The sequence below is a fragment of the Pseudoliparis swirei genome, chromosome 11 (assembly GCF_029220125.1).
Source record: "Pseudoliparis swirei isolate HS2019 ecotype Mariana Trench chromosome 11, NWPU_hadal_v1, whole genome shotgun sequence".
Classification (NCBI taxonomy): Eukaryota; Metazoa; Chordata; class Actinopteri; order Perciformes; family Liparidae; genus Pseudoliparis; species Pseudoliparis swirei.
The window spans coordinates 463114-483809 of NC_079398.1; the positions used below are offsets into that span (position 1 = coordinate 463114).

At 41.8% G+C, this 20696-nt stretch overlaps 2 protein-coding genes across 3 annotated transcripts; one reads left to right on the forward strand and one right to left on the reverse strand.

The window, feature by feature from the left end:
• Positions 1-722: 722 nt before the first annotated feature.
• On the reverse strand, positions 723-18388 carry rlf (RLF zinc finger). Its single transcript, XM_056426429.1, has 9 exons — positions 18296-18388; positions 16168-16401; positions 13917-14071; positions 11608-11689; positions 10332-10467; positions 10005-10207; positions 7508-7644; positions 6870-7011; positions 723-6160 (listed from the first exon to the last, which is right to left on the reverse strand). Exons 2-9 carry the CDS (start codon positions 16345-16347, stop codon positions 1568-1570), a joined length of 5628 nt encoding a protein of 1875 aa, XP_056282404.1. The 5' UTR covers positions 16348-16401; positions 18296-18388; the 3' UTR covers positions 723-1567.
• On the forward strand, positions 16286-18826 carry znf593 (zinc finger protein 593). Of its 2 annotated transcripts, none has more exons than XM_056426431.1 (4): positions 16286-16368; positions 17284-17491; positions 18187-18249; positions 18403-18826. In XM_056426431.1, exons 2-4 carry the CDS (start codon positions 17292-17294, stop codon positions 18527-18529), a joined length of 390 nt encoding a protein of 129 aa, XP_056282406.1. In that variant the 5' UTR covers positions 16286-16368; positions 17284-17291; the 3' UTR covers positions 18530-18826. The 2 variants fall into 2 exon arrangements, with proteins under 2 accessions (XP_056282406.1, XP_056282407.1); XM_056426432.1 differs by lacking the exon at positions 16286-16368 and adding an exon at positions 17028-17086.
• Positions 18827-20696: the final 1870 nt, after the last annotated feature.

Here is a 20696-nt window from a genome sequence, read left to right on the forward strand (position 1 = left end):
CCCTGAGCCCCTGTATACATCCTTCGAGGAAACTCGTACTTTTGTTTCTCATTCATTTTCTTTATGTATTCGAGCTAATCACTCGAAATCCAGACTGCTTGCTGTCCTGGCTCCTCAGTGATGGAATGAGCTCCCCACTGACATCAGGACAGCAGAGTCTCTACATCTTCCGCCGGAGACTGAAAACACACCTTTTCCGACTATATCTGGATTAAAACACAGATTTGCACTTCAGTGGCACTTAGAGAGCTCTTATGGTACTTTTGTAGTTCGACTATGTTGAGGAAATGCTACTTTCTGTATTCTTGTTGTTCTTAGTTTATACTCTAGGTTGAAATGCACTTATTGTAAGTCGCTTTGGATAAAAGCGTCTGCTAAATGACATGTAATGTAAATGTATGATTTCCCTGTTTTTTAAACAAAAATAAACTATGTATAGTCGTTTACAACAATCGGCTAAAATAATGAAAATAAATCATCCCTTTTACGATAATGTACACTGCAGTGCCACAAGAAGGACCTCGGCATTGTTTAACAATATGGTTGGTGGTTTTGAGAGGTAGTATGGCAAAAGTAGTTTACTGTTTAAAGCTTGGGTCTTAAATTTAAAAAAATATATATTTTATGGTCAGTGTAGAATTATTACCGACGCAAAAAAATAAATACAAACAGAAGTTTTATTCAAAAGAAAATAACCTATAACTGTAAGGAGCCCGACCATATAAGCGTGTATAGTATTTTATCAGAAACATATAAAAACAATCTCCCACTGTGTACAATATTATCATGCTGCAGTATTGCAGAATGTTTATGTGAAACTTTAATTCAACACATTTGCCTCACACACGCACATACACTAAATTTCTGATAACAGCACCTTATTGTGTACCATTAATAGTAAATACTATATTACAGGCAGTGGAATAACAGACACAACACAGATGATTTTAAATTAGTTAAGTGTATTTTCAACTTAGCAAACAGCTCCCACGATGCCATTTCCGTGACTTTGCATATAAAAAAAATAAAGTCACTTACACATTTCAGAAAGTAGAGGGCTTCGTTTCCACATTTATTTCTTTAAAAAGTGTTCGATGCATGTCCACTGCATTCCAACACATATTTAATAGAAACCAAAGTGAAAAATAATAAAACATAATTCCTCTTGTATTTTTTCAGGAACGAAAATGTTTTGAAGTCATATTTTCACACAACTGAGAAGGCCTTGCAATACACTAATGACCATTTCTAACAATCTGAAAATCTGTACATTATCTTGCATAACTACAGTATATACATACTCATAATGAGTTAACATAACAGGTGTTATCTGAAAGCTTTCTAATCACAGATGTAAAAAAAAAAAAAAACACAATCCACCTGTATCCAATGTGCGTCGTTTAAGCTCGTTATTGATCTTAATGCTAATATAATTTCTGTAATTAATCAGTTTGGCAACTTAAAAAGCAGCGAATCCTAATATTTTGGGAGAAAGAAAAATACTGGTACAGATTGTAAAAATACAGTGTTATTTGTCATGGCTATGTTAAAAAGGTGCTCAGTTAAATTAACTCCCAAGAAGCAGTTTGCTGTCCGCTGGAAAGAGGCCAGGCAGGCTGGTGCTGCACACTGGTCTCCCCAGGACCACGACAGGTCTGAGGTACTGAAGCTGCTTAATCGCCAGGTCCCCACACCCAGCCAGGGCTTTGTCCAAGATGGATTTCAAGTTCTGGATTGATGTGAAGTCTCTGGTCATCGCGTGGGGCTTCAGCAGCGGGGAATGAGTGCGCCTGCTGCGGGTGTGAGAGATTCGCAGCTGGTTGTTCTCCTTCACAGAACAACTACGTCTGAAAGAGTCTCGCCGTTTACCAGAAACGGTATTCTTGTCTTTTGGGCTCGTCTCCTGGATAAACCTCAGGAATGAGGAATCATAGTCAGTCGGCTTATAGGCGACAATGTCAAAAGGGTGTGGCGGAGGGCTGTGAGGCCGAGTGTCTTTCAGGTTTGAAGGCGGTTCAGACAATTCGTTTTTCCGTTTTAATGGCTGGCGAACAAGAGTCGGCAACGGTGCTGAACCGTTGGACATTTTGCCCCCGTCCTTGGTGCTCGATACGCCGAGGAAGGCCTCCTCGGCAGTGAAGCGCAGCGAGCACGGTGGAGAGAGGTCAACAGTGAGGGGACGAAGAAGAGGTTTGATTTTATCCAAGCTTAGTCTCTCCTCCGGTTTCTGACCGTTCTGTGTGGCTGCAGCCGTGTCTTCGGGTTGCCCACCGGTGCTCGGCTCACCGTAAAGCACCTCATCTGCGCCAACAAGGACGCCATTTCTCTCAACAGGTGGCGTCTCATGCTCCTCTTCCTCTTCAGAGAACCCCAGTGCATCCTCCTTTGTCTCTGCCTTGATGTTGTGTAAGCTCATGGGCGCAGGTAGCCCTCCTGTGTTTTCTGGCTCTGCCTGATACTCCATTTTGCGAACTCCATTGGGGGTACACGCTTCCTGGACTGCTGGCCTGACCGACTTCCTCTGAATCAATTCCTCCAGTTGCTTCGCATTAAAAACCAGCTCCGCTATATTCTCAGAAAGCTCTTCCCGACTCATGTGGTGAACGTTCAGGTAGTGACGGTGCAAGCTCTTCAAGTACACGACAACAGAATCACAGTCCTGGACCATGCACGGGTAGGCCACGCTCATAGAGCGATCCCGGCACATCTGGAGCGCTTCTTCATGAGATCTGACGGCATACCAGCTGCGGGGATTTCTTCTCTCGCTTTTATTTTCTCCTGACACTTTCTTCTCCACAGTCGTCTCCTCTTTCATTTCCTCTGACTCGGGGTTCACGTCGGGCTTTGGACTGGACCCCTCAGCTTGCGTGGTTGAACTGGGTTCTTCTTTCCGGGGACTTTGTGTTGCGACGATAAGCTTCTTTTGGCATCCAGTAATTGACTTTTTGTGAGTGCTCTGCAGACGTACCACCAGTGAATCGTAATACTCACAGTGACTATAAAGTGTATGTTTCTTAAGTGCATCATTATGGCTGAACACCCTTGTGCATCCTTCAAAATTGCATCTTATTAGGTCTTGTGGCTGAGAGTGTACATCACGAGTGTGTCGCACGAGGCTGCTCTTAAGGTGGTAGGACGAGGTGCAGTTGGCAAAGTGACACTTGTACTGGGGCTGAGGTTCATCGAAGTTAGGCAACGGCCTTTTCTTGGCAGGCTCTTTTCTCACTTCTGGTCTGCGATGCGCATCAAAATCTTTTTCCAACAAGAGCTGGGAGCGATTGTAATGATGTATCAGCTGGAGGTGGCGTACCAGGCCTCCCTGGGTGGAAAAAGCAGCATCGCAGTTTTTCGCGACACAATGAAAGGGTTTACTGAATTTATCCAAAATATAGCAGAGATTACTTTTGGCTACCAGACGTCTTGTAGTTCTGACCTGTTGTGTGGTCGTATCCTCACTTTGTCCCTTTTGATCGTCGGCTTTCTCTTTTCCCTCTCCGATCTCTTCAGACGGAGAATGATTGTCAGTCAGTAAATTTTGTCCATTTTCTCTTACCACAGTTGATTTTTTTTTCTCCTGTTGGCATTGCAACTCGGGGAGCACTTTCTTCCATACTTTTTTCCCATGCATTGTCAAGAGCTGAGATGCATGTTGTTTGGAGTCTTTTCCCTTAAACCGTGAAGATTCAAAGCTTATTTTGTCCACCAAAGTCTCACTCAGGTTGTGTATCTGAATATAGTGCGACCTCAACAAATTTTTCTGTCTGTGACTCCAGGAACAAAGCTGGCACACGTAAGGCTTAAAAGATGTTGTCAACTTTTTAGCCTGCTCTATAGTGTGGCCATGTCTGGTGTTATAGTGGCGGCGTAAGCTGAAACTCTGAGCGGTCCTAAAGCAGCAATCTTTGATCCGACAGATAAATGGCTTAGCAGTGGCTAATGAGTCCACACTGCCTTCTTCAGCAGCTTCTGTTGCTTGCTCAGTTTTGACTTTAACCTTCTCTTCAAGAAAGGGCTTCTTCTGAATCAACACAACGGGAGGTGTTGCCATGATTGCCTGATGAAGAGCTATGTTGGATGGAGTCGACTCAGAGGCCTCACTTTTCACACTGCGAGCTGATGAAGAATTCAGGTCCAATTTACCGAGCCCAACGAGAATTTCACTCAGACCATCATTTTCAGTTTGAAGGCTTAAAGAGTTTGTTTTGCTATTTTTGGGCTGAGTGGCTTCTTTTCTTTCATCGCCAGCCTCCATGGATTGAACTGGAGTCGAGTACTCCTCTTTTCCCTTCTCCTTACTGTCTGGCTCAGTTTCAGTCTTTATCCCTTTGGACTTTGAGCCCCGCTCTTTGTCATGTTTGTGCTCTTTGTTCTCTAGCTTAAGGTGTTCTGGGTGGGCACATTTAAAATGCCTCTGGACATCTCTGGCTCTGGAGAAGGTCATGCCACACTTTTCAAAACCACAGGTGAACTTACTTCCATCAAAACACACCGCAACCAAGGTCATTGTGGCTTTGGGCTCCTTGCTGTCAGTCGTTGTAGCTTTGGGCTCCTTGCTGTCAGTCGTTGTAGCTTTGGGCTCCTTGCTATCTGATGCATGCAAAGAGGAAGCACAACTTACTGCAGAAGCGTTTAGGACTTCTCCATTTACAGTCTCCTTATCATCAACTGATTTACTAGAGCGTATTGTTGCCTCAGTAACCGTCCCAAGAAGTTTCCGCTTTGCCTTTCTCTGAGCCTCAAAGTCTTCTTCAGAGAAGGTGATGTTGTGTGTGGATAAATGAGTCATAAATTCTTTTTTGGATAAATAGTATTTATGACAGTCAGTGCTAGAGCAGGTAAAGGCAGCATCTCTGAAATGCTGTGCTTCGTGGTGATAGATTTGTCCCAGGTCTGAGTACGTGACGTAACAATCTTTGAGGTCACACTGGTAGTTTAGGTGATAGCCATGGGTCTGTTTGTGTGTGACGAGTTCATTGGAAGTAACAAACTGAGCGCCACAATCCATAACCACACACATGTAAGGCAGATCACCATAGTGAACTCTTCGATGTTTGCGGTGATGGTATGCAGAAGCAAAATGGCGTTTACAAAAAACGCACTTCTCCCGCTCGTCTCTCACCTGATGAAAATATTTCACACCCTCATCCCCTTTGTGCTCGGACTTTAAATGGACATATAAGTACTTGGAATGTTTAAAAGTCCGAGTGCACCCGGTTCCTGGGCACGGATACTCATCCCGGTTCTGGACACTGAAGTGTTGGTCAATGTATTCGAATGTGACATGCTCGTCATTGTCCACATCTGTCTCCTTCACCGTCTTGGCTTGTTGCACGATGTGGTGCAGCACAGCTGGATCACGTGTGGATTTGTAATACTGCATTAAGGAAGGGTCAACGGTGATCTCCCCTGGTTCAATATCAGCCTCATTCATCAGTGTCTGCCCATCTTCTTTCTTTATGTCGAGATGTTTTGCACTCTGCACATGGTCTTTCAGATGAGGCACAAGATCCCTTCTGCTCTTAAACTTTTCCAAACACAGAGGGCAGGGGTGTCTGTTGTCCTTTTCATGTCTTCTGGAGTGGTGAACGAGTTGGGTGTCAGTGACCAACCTCTTGCAAATCTGACAGCAGAACCTGTTTTTCTTTGTTTCTGATTTGCCTGGGAAGTCAGAAGACTGCCAAGGACCATCAACATGTCCATCAATCCTCATTTGATGCTCAGATTCTACTTTCACCGTGATTCCCTGTGGCTCATCTTTACCCTCCTCCTCCCCCTCCTCTTCGGACTCCGGCATCAACCCTAAAAGGGCAATGCAGTGACACCTGAGAGTTTTCCAATCCCAGAATTCAGGGTCAAAAGGCCAGTATGCTTTCAGTGCTAATAGCAGCTCGCAGCGTAATGAGTTGGATATGACCTCAATCTCCTGGCCATACTTTTGGTCTGGGCGTAAGTAAACCTCCCGAAGGGACCCGAAGACGTCCTGGCTGGGCCCGAGCAGGAACTCTGTGAGGAGGCAGGCACGCAATACTTCAAGATCCCCTGGAAGTAGGAAGGACATTGTCTTACAGACAGAGATCCTCGAGTCCGAGTCATCCTGCTTTGGAAGTTGCAGGGCTTTGACACAAAGTTCTACTGAGGCAGGTATCCCTATTTCCTCCGTCTGAAAATAAAGTGATGTAATATTAGCATTAGCCCTTTTAAATAATCAGTGTATTCATTCTGAAATATCAAAGCAATTCATAGCAAACATAATTAGCATGTTCTGTACGGACTCTGGTCAAATACATAATGAATACAAATCTGGTATCGGACTGATTTTCCAAATAGTTCTGGTTCTTTCTGGTTTGTAAAAAAAAACAATCCAGAAGCTCTTAATAGCAACTTTTAGTTCCTGAGGCTCCTTAGTACCAATACCTACTGCGGTGTTTCCACTGCGTGGTTCGGCTCGGCTTGACCCAATTTAAGTACCAGGCCCGTTTCCACTGCAGATTGTACCCACTCAGTGTAGCTGATGATTCTCAGTTGATCATCTCACAGAGGAACGCTGCCATTTTTCTAAATTGGTCAAGTGAAAATTGCAGACGCTATCGAGGGAAGAAAATCAATTTAAAGTGGCGGGTTTGTGCAGTACGTCATCTATGCCGGGAGACAATTCTCTCTGATCAGCTCACTTGGAACCTCAATTAAGTTGGCACCAAAAATGGAGTTGTTCCATTTACAATTTTTGAGAAATGACACGCAAAATTAACCGAACTGACCTGGACAACCTAGTGGAGACACTGTCTAACTGGTGAAAAGGAAAACCGTATAGAACCAATGCACCAACTCAAACTAGTATTACAAAGGGACAGTATGGCTGTTGGGCTCACCCCTGTCTGAATGACGCGGACCAAGCAAAGCAAATGGTGGACGGTTTTGGCAATGGCACCTAGCTGAAGGCATCGTTCCAGAAGAGGGGTCGATGAGGGGTCGATCCTCTTCTGAAGCTTACTCCACAACAGGGTCAACTCCCTTTGGATAGAAAAGAAGTAAGTTATTTTCAAATGTCCTTCTTAACCCTTGTGTTGCCTTCGGGTCAATTTGACCCGATTCAATGTTTAATGTCGGTGTTCTTTCGGGAGTCAACAAACAAACATAAAGTACCTCACACTTAAACTTGGAAAACAATATTAATTCTAATAATTTTCTGGAGATTTTAATAGCTGGGGTCATATTGACCTCAAGGGTAAAATATGTTAGTAAATATAAAAGTAACAGGAGGGTTAAACATTGAATCGGGTCATATTGACCCGAAGGCGACAGGAGGGTGAAACATTGAATCGGGTCAAATTGACCCGAAGGCAACACAAGGGTTAAAACTATACCCTCATTTGATTGACTCTTTGATGACAACAACAAGAACAAGGAAACAACTTATTTGTTCAGGCTCCTTTCATTTGATCGCAGCCATAAATACATAAATGTACTTTACATGCAGTCCACCAAATCTCCTGGCTTGACGACTCACCAGGAGCAGTAAAGGCTCTGCTGCTGTAGCTGCTGTGTCAGGAAAGTTGTGCACAAGATGAAGGCGGTGTTCTCCTCCCCCTCGGTCTCCAAACTACACGTGATCTCCAGTACATCCTTACAGTCAAGTCTGGATATCTGTTCAAGGAGTAAACACAATGCTGACGGCTTAAAAACTACAACAAGACGCCCTCTATGCATTATCTAAATTAACGTTTGTAAATCACATGTGTAATACTGAGTATAATCAATTCCTCTAGACCCAGTGAGAAATTATGCTCAAATTAAAATGTCAATTAGGGATACACCATTATGACGTCAGATTGGTACTCAAGCTGACGTTGAAGCGGATCAGGTATAGATTGCTTTGTCAACGTCAATAAAAAATGCTGTGTTTTCACCATCAGTTGTCGGTCACATGAATTACTTTCAAAGATTGTATTAAACAAATCAAAAAAGCCCATTATGCAAATCAAGACATTTGTATTACTAATTTGTCATGGTAATGTAGTAAAATACAGTACAGATGACAGCCACCTGATATTCCAATAATATATAGGATTATTTATAATGTTAAGTAGAAAGGACACTATTCAAACAAGAATTAAGGTCTTATATTTTGTGTATGTTAATAATTTCCAAAATGAAAATTCTAGAAACAATTATATGGTAAAGCAAACACAAAAAACAATGTAGTGAGGTATTAAGATCAATACACAAACACAATATGTAGGCTTTTATATTGAATTTAACTTTTAATATTTCAATAAATTGGTCGATTATATGCATCAAAAGTAAGGAAAGGTTAGAATACGGGGTTGACCAATAGTGGGACATGTGATCCTTCAACAGCTCTAACGATAATATAGGACTGAACCAACAAGGTTTTTAACTGACAACATACCGAGAAATGTGGGGGAGTGGAGATACCCGCCAGTCCAGACGCAAGACCAAACAATGAGTTTACGGAGGACTTGCATTGTGAGTATAAGGAGGACGACTGCTACACAAGTATCTTTGGTTTAAACAAACTAAACCAAATTAAAATGGCACAGATCATTGCCCGAGTCAATGCCAACTCTTTGTTCTTATGATCAGAAAAGCTGTGCTGGAAAGACAAAAAAGATGCCACAACAAGTCTATTATCAGGCTGCTCTAATAAGTCTCTTAGGTCCCTCCAGTTGATCCAGAATGCTGCAGCTCGTATTCTCACTAAAACTAAGAAAAGAGATCACATCACTCCTGCACTAGCTGCTCTGCACTGGCTCCCAGTAAAATCAAGATTCACTTTTAAAATTCTTCTCTTAACGTACAAAGCCTTGATTGGTGATGCACCATCATATCTTAAGAAGCTTGTAGTACCATATTGCCCCACTAGAGAGCTACGCTCACTAAATGCGGGACTACTTGTAGTTCCTAGTCTTAAAAAGTAGAATGTGAGCCAGAGCCTTTAGTTATCAAGCTCCTCTTCTATGGAACCAGCTTCCACCTTCAGTCCGGGAGGCAGACACAGTCACCTCATTTAAGAGTAGACTTAAAGCAGCACGGTGGCTCAGTGGTTAGCACTGTCGCCTCACAGCAAGACGGCTCTGGGTCCGAATCCCGGTCGTCCCGGTCATTCCAGGTCCTTTCTGTGTGGAGTTTGCATGTTCTCCTCGTGTCTGCGTGGGTTTCCTCCGGGCACTCCGGTTTCCCCCACCATCATAAAAACATGCACCGCAGCCTCACCCCGGTTCGTATGGATGTGAATGAATGTTGGTGGTGGTCGGAGGGGCCGTAGGCGCTGATTGGCAGCCACGCTTCCGTCAGTCTGCCCCAGGGCAGCTGTGGCTACTGATGTAGCTTACCACCACCGAATGACTGTGTGTGTATGACTACTGGACTCTGAACTGTAAAGCGACTTCGAATTGAATTGAATTGTTCCTCAATCTAAAGTCCTCTTAAGTCTCCATGTGAATTTGAGGCTCCATTTTTGGAGACGGCACACTATATAAATAGACACCTTTTTATATTTATATTTAAAAGATTTGGCCTGCAAACATTACCACATTTTTATTCAGTATTCTAATAAAATCTATTTTATATTACCAGTCGATGCTTGTGTGTTCAACTGCTAACAATAGATGGTGCATCATCTGGGCTCTGCCAGAGTCTGACAGGCTGCTGTGAGCCCTCAACACATGCTGCCAGAAACATACGTCTCTTCATGCATGTTGAGCAGAAGATTTCAAATATGTAACCATTACTTTAAACTGTTCACACCTCTCATTAAATCTTGATTGCAACATTTAGGTTGTAGGTTTTGCGGCCACCTCAATATGTGAATAGATTTGTCTTGCTTGTCTGAACCATCGTCATTATGCAACATTTAATCATAGTAGTCAAAGCTGACTAAATGAGGCTCAACTGTATGACGATGCTAAAAGAGCATCATGGCAATAACTTAAAGTCAAGTGAAAGTATTCCTGTCACTGTTCAAACACAAAGTGGTGCAATACCTCCATGATGGCCTCTTCATTGGGCAGCAGGTGACAAAGCAGGGAGGCAAATGTTTGTCGAAAAGTAGCTTGGTTGGAGATGACGCTGCATTCAGTGCACGCTTTGGCCAGCACCACTGCTTTGGCCACTTCCCCCATCTTCTCCAGGTGCTTCACACGCATCTCCATGAAGCCCTCACCCTCCAAGCTGATGTATGCATCAACTAGCGACAGAAAGCAAAGAAGATCTGATGAGCAAACTACCATCACTCGGCCAACGCGACACTAAGTGCTAAAAGGTAAAGCGGTCCAAATGAAATGACCTAGAAATGTTGATTATATTCCAACCTTCTTCTAGGCTGGTGGGCTGGCCGGTGAGGAGAGATGTAAGGACAGGGTTGCTCCACGCTCCTCCCTCTCCTGTGATCTGGAGTAACGCTTGGAGGTCTGTGCTACCATACTGCAGCAAGGTATCATGGGCAATCTGCAGGAGACACATACCTTTTTATATCTAAATACAATTTTTAAATAACCATTTGTTCAGTTCCTGAAAACTAGACAAATAATTCAGAAAATCGAATAAATAAAGCCATTTTTTCCGACACTGCTACACCCTTCCAGAAGTTCCAATACTACAATGCAATAATTTCATGAGCTAATTAGTTTTACAAAGGAACTATTTAAAAAGGCCATTAGTTCATATCACTACATAACATACCATTATCTGTAAGCAAAATGCATTTACTTTTTCAAAAAAACCTCTGAAAACACTCAGGACCCCATTTCAGAAAGCGGGTTTCGTGAAAACACTGTTTGTTAATCCCGAGTTAAGGCAAACACTGGAGTTTCAGAGAGGTAATTTAAACTTGGGGTCAGCTACTGTGGTCACAGATAACCTAACCTGCTTGCTGGTTCTCTCTGTTTTATTTCCTCAGTGATTCAATGCGCACGTACCAAAGGTTTAATTTATGTCAGAATCAAATTCCTGTTTTAATCGTTTGTTACTCAGGACTATCTGAAGCTACCGCTGTTATGGGCCGTCAGTCATTTCTTTGAACAATGTGTTTTGTCATCACATTCAAATATCACCCAGCATCAAGTAACTCAACTCAGAATAAGATCTCTCCATTCCTCCTTTTTGAGATTGGAAGTTGTTATTTATATAAACATATATCACTGTACTGTGCACACGGACAGCTGTCAGGTTAAGTTAGCTGAGCTCAAGCGTCCCAGTTTTCACTTTTCCTTTGCCGTCAAAAACACGGACTATATTCATTAGCTTGATGTCCGCCTGGCAATGAGTTAATACGTCTCTCTATGTCTCTCCATAGTATTTCACAGTTATGTCCAGCAAGAATGTATTCACATATATATAACTATCTACCAAGGATAAGTTAGACGTGATAAACACAGGTGGCTTAGACTGAACAAGGAGCAAACAGAACTTTAACTCTGCACCACCTCAGAGAAGCTTTTCCTCGCACTTCAATCGCCTCCTCTCGGAAGGCTTTTGATAACACTTGCTGAGGCACGAACAGAATGGTCTTTTTCTTTACACCTTATTTTACTTGAGGAGAGGTCTGTAACCCATCAGCAAACAATGTTTTGAAATAAGGTCCAGTACCTGAACAGAGTGGTGGAACTGTACCCAGGCTTCATATGGGATTTCATTCTCAGGCACTGACAGCAGCAGTTCAAAACAGCTCCTACAAGAAATGACAACAATTTGACAGGGATTTATATTAATTAGGATAATTATGGAGGTTTTATTCCTAAACCATGAAAAAATAAACACTGTATCCTTGAAGTTTGTAAAGTATAATAAATACATTCTGTGATATTTCCAAAATGTTTGGTGGTATAACAAAGTATTCTCAAGCTCCGAGTTAACTTCACATATCCATACATTAAATATGTCAATGAGGATTGTTTGAAAAAAGGAATGAAGAGTGGTGACATGTTTTTTATGTTGCATCACACTTTACACAGCGGTCTTTGTATTCAACTTAAAATACAAAAACTTTTGCATACGTAGGAAGGGTGATGGAAGCAGTAATGTGGGCGTGGTGAACCAATAGACATTATGAATCTCTAGATGACCGTATCAGTAAAAGAAAATAAGTCAATGCGGTAATTTGCTTTCAATGTGTGATTGTGTGCTCTATGATCATATTATTTTTATTTGAACTAATTTGTTTTTATTGTATAGCTTTTAGGATGATTAAAAAAATGTTTTAAAGCGTCTTTGGGTACTAGGAAAAGCGCTATATAAATAAAATGCAATATTATTATTATTATGATATACTTTATGAACCCTTTATTGTACAAAAGAAATCACATCTAACCAAAAGTAACACTCCAGTTTGTGCATGCTTGTCTCCATTATAAGGGTTAATTCATAACTAACTTAGCAAAGTTGGAATTATTACTGTATTACAGCTTAGAGACAAAAAACAATGTATTCCATGGGCGGCAACACACCCATGTGATATACAAGTAATTGGAAAATGTGGGTGGTGGCAAGCACAGGAACTCCCAGATGTCTGTATTATCTATTCAGAACCTTGATATGCTGGGTAGTATGTAGAGATGCACCGATCAGGTTTTTGGTGCCGATCACTGATCACTGAAATCAGTACCTGCCGATCACCGATAATACCGATCACCGATCACCGATCACTCAAATCAGTATCTGCCGATCCAATAATACCGATCACGGTGTCGATTGAAGCATTCTATTTATTGTGTAGCATTATTGCCTAGGACTATGAGGAAATACATATATAAAGCAACTCAAACATTAAAGAAAATATAGATTTCTTTAAACATTTAGGACTTTTACTTTGAAAAATGTCCTAATTGATGCATTAAAATTGTTTGATTGCTATTGTAGGGGATTTCAGATATGTATGGGACACATCTGCATTATTTATTTCCTGGAACTCTTGGGGAAATCTATTTACAGGACTTTGTTTAACATACAAAAGTCTGACTTATTTGTATAAACTCTTCCTTGGTACAGTAAAAATGTTTTAATGTTAGCATAATTTAAGCTAAATCTCAGAAACTAGATACAAAATCAGTTCATTGTTTACTTTTATATGCTAGTGTATGATTTGTCGACATCTTATTTTGAAAAACGGATGTGGTTTCACGTGGTTCTTTCCGCTAACTTTGCAAAACCGGATGTTGTCACTTAAATCCTTCCGCTAACTTTATCAAAACCCTCGCACGCTCCCTATCGAATGCGTTTAACGTGAGCATCAGTCTATAGGGGCTCAGACATGTGTGAGTCGGCTGAGTTGACCCAGAGATTCAACTCTGAGGACGGGGACGCCGCTCGGTGCGTGAGGATCCCCTCTGACCTCTCACTCTGCGGCCCTCGCCGGGCGCATCGTCTCCGTTGCGCGGCGATTGAAACGTCTGATAGTTCTCGCAGATGTTACGTCATCTGATCGGCCGTTTTGATAACGCCGATCAAAACCGATAACGGGAATATCGGCCGATATGGATCGGCGCCGATCAGATCGGTGCATCCCTAGTAGTATGTAAGAAACGAGACATTTCCATAACACCCTCCCCGTTTTGAAAATGGGTCGAAAAGACAAATAACAACCCAGCAAGCTGCACATTCATCCAGTCCGCTTTAGGGTGTATCCTGATGTCCGAGTGAAGAACTGAACTGTATCATCCAAAGTACAGATAAGTGAAATGTTCAAAGCAAATGCCTGAATTAATAATGCATTCGGCAAACTAAAAATGGCCAGCCTGTGTTCCCAGGATGTTAAAGACCTACTAAAATACACGAAGACCATCTTTTATCCTTAAACCTAAATGGTGAAAAATTTAAAAGGGCTCCACAACACAAGCTGCTGAATATAGACATAAGATAAACAATACTTGCTATAATTGGATCTATTTCTTAGTACTCACAAAGCTAGTCTCTTCAAAACAAGGGCGACTCGGTCCGACTCTGCAGTGAGGTGAGATCGGGCCGCAGCAAAACAATTTATGGACAGACAGTAGACCTCCAGAAGAGGCAGACCGTGTTCCATGGAGTTCCTGCTCCCAGCGTAGTGCATCAGTGCCTACAAACACACAACATGTGAACAAAGAAAAAGAGTTATGGTCAAAGTAAAGTACTCTGAAAAACCGCAGTAAACATAAGAGATCAGGTGAAAGAGCCATTTGTCTCGATAAACAGAGGTTCCCCACCTAGGGGAGATAAGAGTGGACACCTAAGGGAGATAAGTCTAGACCCGATTGATCCCATCTGACACCCCGTCTGGTGTGAGATGCTCATGATTGGGCCTGACGGGATCCGACCGCACAGCATGCCAAAAACCTGAACCTTCAATAGCGAGCAAACATCCACAAAAAACAAATCTCAGATAAGGAGGGACACATACAGTTCTATCTTATCGCTTTAATTATTTACGGAAATGTATAATGATTGTGAAATTAATTACCTTCATTTATTCAACAAAATCCCAATGTAAAAATGTATTTCTCTAAATTATACTAACATTTTAAAATATGTTACAATTGAGATATTGCAGCACAGAAAATGTTCTGTTCTCTTATTGCAACTTTACTTTGAACAAGGAGCACAATGTGTGTAGCCTGCTGCATCACATATTAAATGATCACTATCTATATCCCAGAAGTCCCCTTTTCCAGACAGCAGAACCCTTGCTGCTTGTTGCTTATGTCTACAGAGGCACTACATTAATTCCCTTCAGTCTAAATATATGGTGCTCCCTCAAAGGGAGCCAAGAATAAGGTTTCAACCCTGGAGACCCATGTCAGTGTACTAATTACTTCCAGACTCCTTCCGACTTAAACAGAAAATGAATACAAAACAAACGTGGTTTAATATCAACCCCAAAAACAAATTTATCCAAGTCAGTATGTTCGTCAAAAAAAAGTGTCCATTAAAATATTTATTTTTGAAGAAATTACTTTCTAGCATGACTCAATGCATGACTTTACACTATATACATTTTTCATATACTGTACATATCCACCTACGTCCTTCATATAAAACAACCTGATTATATTAGTCATTCAAAATGTATTCCATCATATTTGCACTGCACTATTGTATTTATGTGTGTTTATCATAGACATGCGTGTGTACATAGATACACACACAAATACATGCACACGTGTGTTGTTTTACCTCTAATAGCAACAACACACTGTTCAGGAAATTACAAAGTGAAAAGGATCTCAATATCTTTTTCATTCATATGCGTGCATGAGAGTATCACTTTAGGAGACCTTTAAACAAACCTGCACGTATTGTTTAAACAGCCCACAGCCTAACACAGTACAACTGTAAGTGACCTGGCTAATGAATAACTATTCTCTACTATCAACTTTGGCTGGTGACCCAGTTTTATTGGAAGACACGTACAGTTGCATTGAGCAGTGAAAGTGCTTGTTTTATAAAGCAGCGAACGTTACCACCTGAAGGTGGACATAAAGACATTTCCCCTATTTTCACCTACTCACGATTATATAAAATTGAGAATGAGAAAGTCTCCGTTGTTCCAAGACTCCATCAACAGAAAAATCATGTCAGACCTACAATATACACTGCAACGGTTGACATCGCAGCATTTGACACGACAACCTAAGCTAAAGTTAAAGCATGCAAATTATTTGGAACAACTTCTGTAAATGACCTGACTTCACCTTTTCGCCGCCGCTAACAACAACATTACGGCGCAACTAGCGAGTACATTTGGATAAACAGTCCACCCCGCCCCACACACAAGCAACCATGCACAAACTGTGGCAATGCCATGTGTAAACAAGCAACCGTGAGGTTTCCCTTTATCAGTGAGTTTTAAAATTAGACCAAGCTGCGCGAGTTAACGTCACCTCACCGGAGCTCACCGTAAAAACTTAAACCAGGGCAACACATTACTCAGCTGACAACGTCACGTTGCATGACCATTAGCCTAACGATATACGAGTTACAATGTCGAAGCGTGATAGTATATGCAAGCGTGAATACGAATAAGAAGACAGCGCAGTAGCTGCACGGTTACAGGCCAACCCTCAACTTGAACAGATAGCTAGTGGGCCAGCATCGTCGCAGATTAGCTAGAAAAGACAACCGCTGGTGAGCTACCGGGGAGCTAACGGTCGCTACGCTGCTGAGTGTGTACGTTACCTGGCAGAAGTTGTCGCAGTACTCCGTGGAAGCCGCTGTGGATAATTCCTGCTGCCTTAGGACGTCTTCGAAGGCTCTCAGTGTGGCCAGCAGGGTTTCCATTGCCACCAGAGTGTCGTCCGCCGTGTCCAGGGCCCGGTCGCTCCATTCGTGCTCCGGTTCGACATTATTCTCCGCCATCTTCGCTCTCCGCCACAGCGCGTAAGCAGTGCGGTCTGACGCCGCCTTCAAGTGCTGTCGGAATGTTTAGGATATGTCGGTTGAACTTCACACGAACATATTGGGATATTGGGACGACTAGGAGAAATGAGATATCAGTGTATTTCTATTATTTGCTGTAGGTTGCTGTTAATTAGTAAACTTCAATTTAATTCCTTCGCTAACATAATTTTTTCTTTTCTCTCCCTTAATTCCAATTATGACCTGTCATCTTTGAGTTTATCGTTTATTAATAAACGACAACCATATACACTTCTGTTACAGATTTAAATATAATAACCACACTTTCATTGGAAATCATGAGCTTGGCCATACATTTACCCGATAGCTCCACATTTTCGCACTTGGCAAATCACTTTGAATAAACACGATTTAATTGTAAAATAGTACTGCTATTTGAATGCTTTCCCACTCAATATGTGACATGTACATAATCTAATATGAGTGAGAGTTAATTCAGGAAATAAACATAAAAAATGGGCTGAGGCAAATGTTAATCTGTGTATTTTGTTGTTTGATTTATCCATTTACTTGGTTTACTCCTCATATTTCATGATTATAGTGTGACATCATGTTTATTTTCTTTTTACTACCTGGTTTGCTAAATAGTGACGTTTAGCGCCCCCTACAGAAATGCACTTTCTTTGTACGTCCCTTGACCCGGAAGTACAATAGCTTCCTCTCGGCCACGCGTTTAAAGGTAAGACAAGCTTAACTTGGTATACGACGGTGTTTTTTAGAAGGAAATCTGCTAAATCACTTGTTTTCTTGAGCTGATCATTTCTGATGGATACACATTGTACTCCACAAGACCTGATTTGATAGCTTAAAGTCCGTGTCCGTGTATAAAACGTCTACATTGGTTGATATCTGGATTTACGGGTTTCTACTCTCCAGGATCGATCATGGGCAAGTCCAGACAAACGGGAAACCACAAAAGTGACGCAAAGAAGCACATCGGAAGGACATGGAAGAACAAACACAAGACTAAAGATCTGGACCAGATCCACGCAGACATGAAGCCTGAGATCGCAGCCGCTCTGCTCCATCAGGCGGTGGACATCGATGTGACGGGATGTGCTCAACACTACTGTTTACACTGCGCGTGAGTTGAGATGAATTGTACCGGTTTGTCTTAAAAGCGGGTTGAATCAGGATAACACTTGTTGTTGGTCATTTACTTTGGTCATCATCATCGTATTGGTCCTCATCCTTTACTTAATATCATCACACATTGTAGATGAGCTGAACTAACCAAGGATGGGGGAAGTACTCTGATATATTACTTAAGTGGCATTATCACAGTGGCAATTTACAAAGTGCTGCATTCAAAATCTTACTAAAATAAATGTGCATTAGCATCAAAATCGTCTTACCCTCTTGAAAGCGTTTATGTAAAATGGCACATTTCAAAATAATGTACATTATTGTTAATATATGTTGACGCATTGGTCTGTAGGCATCACATGTTGCAGCTGGTAGAGGTGGGGGCTTATTTCACCTACCTTCAATTCTGCACCTTAGCTTAATCCACAACAATACATCACAGTTTATTTCTCAATTAACATTTGGTGCTATTAAGCAGAATACCAAGAAGCCCAGATATTGACTGTACTGATTCTGAAACTGACAGAATGTCTTGCCGATCCTGAAAGCAACTCGTCTTGTTTCTGTGTTACTGGTTGTGATTAGTCAATTTTGAAAAAGAGATCTTTAACTCATTCAAATTACCTGATTTAAGTTATAATAAAACTATATTTTGCAGTTGGCGTCTAACACTGTGTACTTCATGTCTTGCAGGAGATATTTTGTGGATTTGAGGTCCATGAAAGAGCACTTCAAAACTAAAGTGCACAAAAGACGGTAAGGCACCATATTTCATCCATGCATTCTTGTATTATACACTCACATTTTTGGGTTGAAAATTGTTTGCCTAGTTTCTGTCCCCTATAACTGTGCAGTGGCCAATTATCCCTGTAATCTTCAGAGATTCCCTCTTTGTCTTTCTCCATCCAGATTGAAACAGCTCAGAGAGGGGCCCTACACGCATGAGGAGGCCGATAGAGCGGCGGGGATGGGCTCCTACATCCCTGCACAAAAAGTTGAAGTGAAGACACAGACCGTGGAAGAGGACATGGACTGAGAGCTGCTTACTTGAACTGATCAATGCTATTACAAAATGAATGATGCTTACATTATCTCTTGCTGTCACAAGTGTTGAGTGCATTGTTAAATGTTATTTTTGTGACACACTTAACTTATCTTTTCAGCTGACATCATTTCTATCAACAGAATCAGAAACGGTTTATCTTAATCTGGTTAATGTAATGCAACATGAGCCTATCTAAATATTAAGTATTTGTGGAATACTAACAAACAATAACACGTTGAATGTGTTCATATAGGACGACAAATTTTAATTAAAGCATTGTTTCCCCAGTTTTTGTGTACATGATTCCTGTCCACCCTGTTCTTATAACCTAAAAGGAAGAATCACAAATAGACTTAATTTTAAAGCATCACAAACCAAAAAAGGTTGCGACCAATTGGGTTAAAATAACTTTAGTTAGAGGCCTTCGTTCTATGTCTTGTTATTGGCAAAATCACATTTATGAAGTTATTGATTTGCCTTGTAATGGTCGAACACATGCCAAATATTGACAGCAGTCTGAATCTATCTTGGGATTTTAATTGCTGATGGCTGGTAACCCTTTGTTTATGCCCACATTTGCACTATGCAGAATGAAAACCTCCAAAAAAGTAAATGTGAAATGTAGTTATTGTCCCCCTCCTGCCTGAAAGTCTGTGCTGACCAGCTGGCCCCCACCTTCACGCAGATCTCCAACCGTTCACTGGAGCTGTGTGAAGTCCCATCATGCTTCAGGCGCTCCGTGATCATGCCTGTCCCCAAGAAATCCTCCATCACAGGATTTAATTACTACAGGCCCATTGCACTGACGTCTGTTGTCATGAAATCCTTAGAGAGACTGGTGTTGACACATCTGCAGGACATCACGGCCCCTGCTGGACCCCCTGCAGTTTGCCTACCACACAAACAGGTCGGTGGATGGTGCAGTCAACATTGGACTGCACCATATGCTGCAACACCTTGACTCCCCAGGGACATATGCAAGGGTCCTGTTTGTGGACTTCAGCTCGGTGTTCAACACCATCATTCTGGAGGTACTTCAGCATAAACTCACAGCTCAGCGTGCCAGCCTCCACCTGTCAGTGGATCACTAACTTCCTGATGGACAGGAAGCAGCAGGTGAGGCTGGGAAAAATAAAATCCAGCACCTGGACTATCAGCACTGGCGCACCCCAGGGATGTGTGCTCATCCCATTGCTCTTCTCCCTCTACACCAACGACTGCACCTCAGGGGACCCATCTGTTGAACTCCTGAAGTCCACAGACAACACAACGGTCATCGGCCTCATCGATGTGGTAAGGCAGGCCAAAAGCAGCCTTCAATTAAGGACCCAGGTAAAGGGGGCAGAGTTTATAAAAAGGGGTGGGAAGCTCACCTGGGCTTTTTCTAGTCAAATACCTGAGAGCAGCTGAGGCCTTGTTGGGGGACTAAGTTGGTAGGTTGTCCTTTCTTTTGTTAAATTTTTTTTAAAGCATGATTTTATATGATTGAGTCTTTTAAATTCATTGTTGAGTAAATCATAAATGTGTTATCAGTCCTTGTGTTCGGTGAGGGACGCTGTACTCCAGAAATCTCATGTGCAGGTTTTCCAACTCGGGGAGGGGTCTGCTTCACCAATATAGAGTTAGCTATACTCTCCCAATGCATGTTTTTATGAAATGTTTATGTTCAGTTTCCCATTCTATATTAATGTGTTTATTTAGTTTTTCAACAGTCTAAATGAGCAACCACTGTTTTTCCTAGGCATATGAGTTGTTAGTGTTGTTTTTAAATTGGTCAATTGCTTGGGCCTTTTTAGGTTTATATTGTTGGATTTTGTGCTGGGCTGAAGGGGGGATAACAGTGTTAGAAATCATACATGGGCATTTTATTGTTGTATGTTTGCCGTGAACAGTTGCATTTTATTTGGTTTTCTGTGTCATTATTTAATGTTTATTTAACTCTACAATGACCTCCCTGACTGTGAAGCCACATGACTCACCTTCTAGTTTGTACACTTTTATCTGTGAGAATATAGTCTCCTCGTCAATAAAACCATTTTCATTTTGGTACAGTAGTCTCTGGCTCCAGTTTACTCTGGTTATTGTGCGGGGTGTATCACCGGGTCACGTCAAGAACGGTGACGAGTCTGCGTACAGACAGGAGGTTGTATGGCTGGTC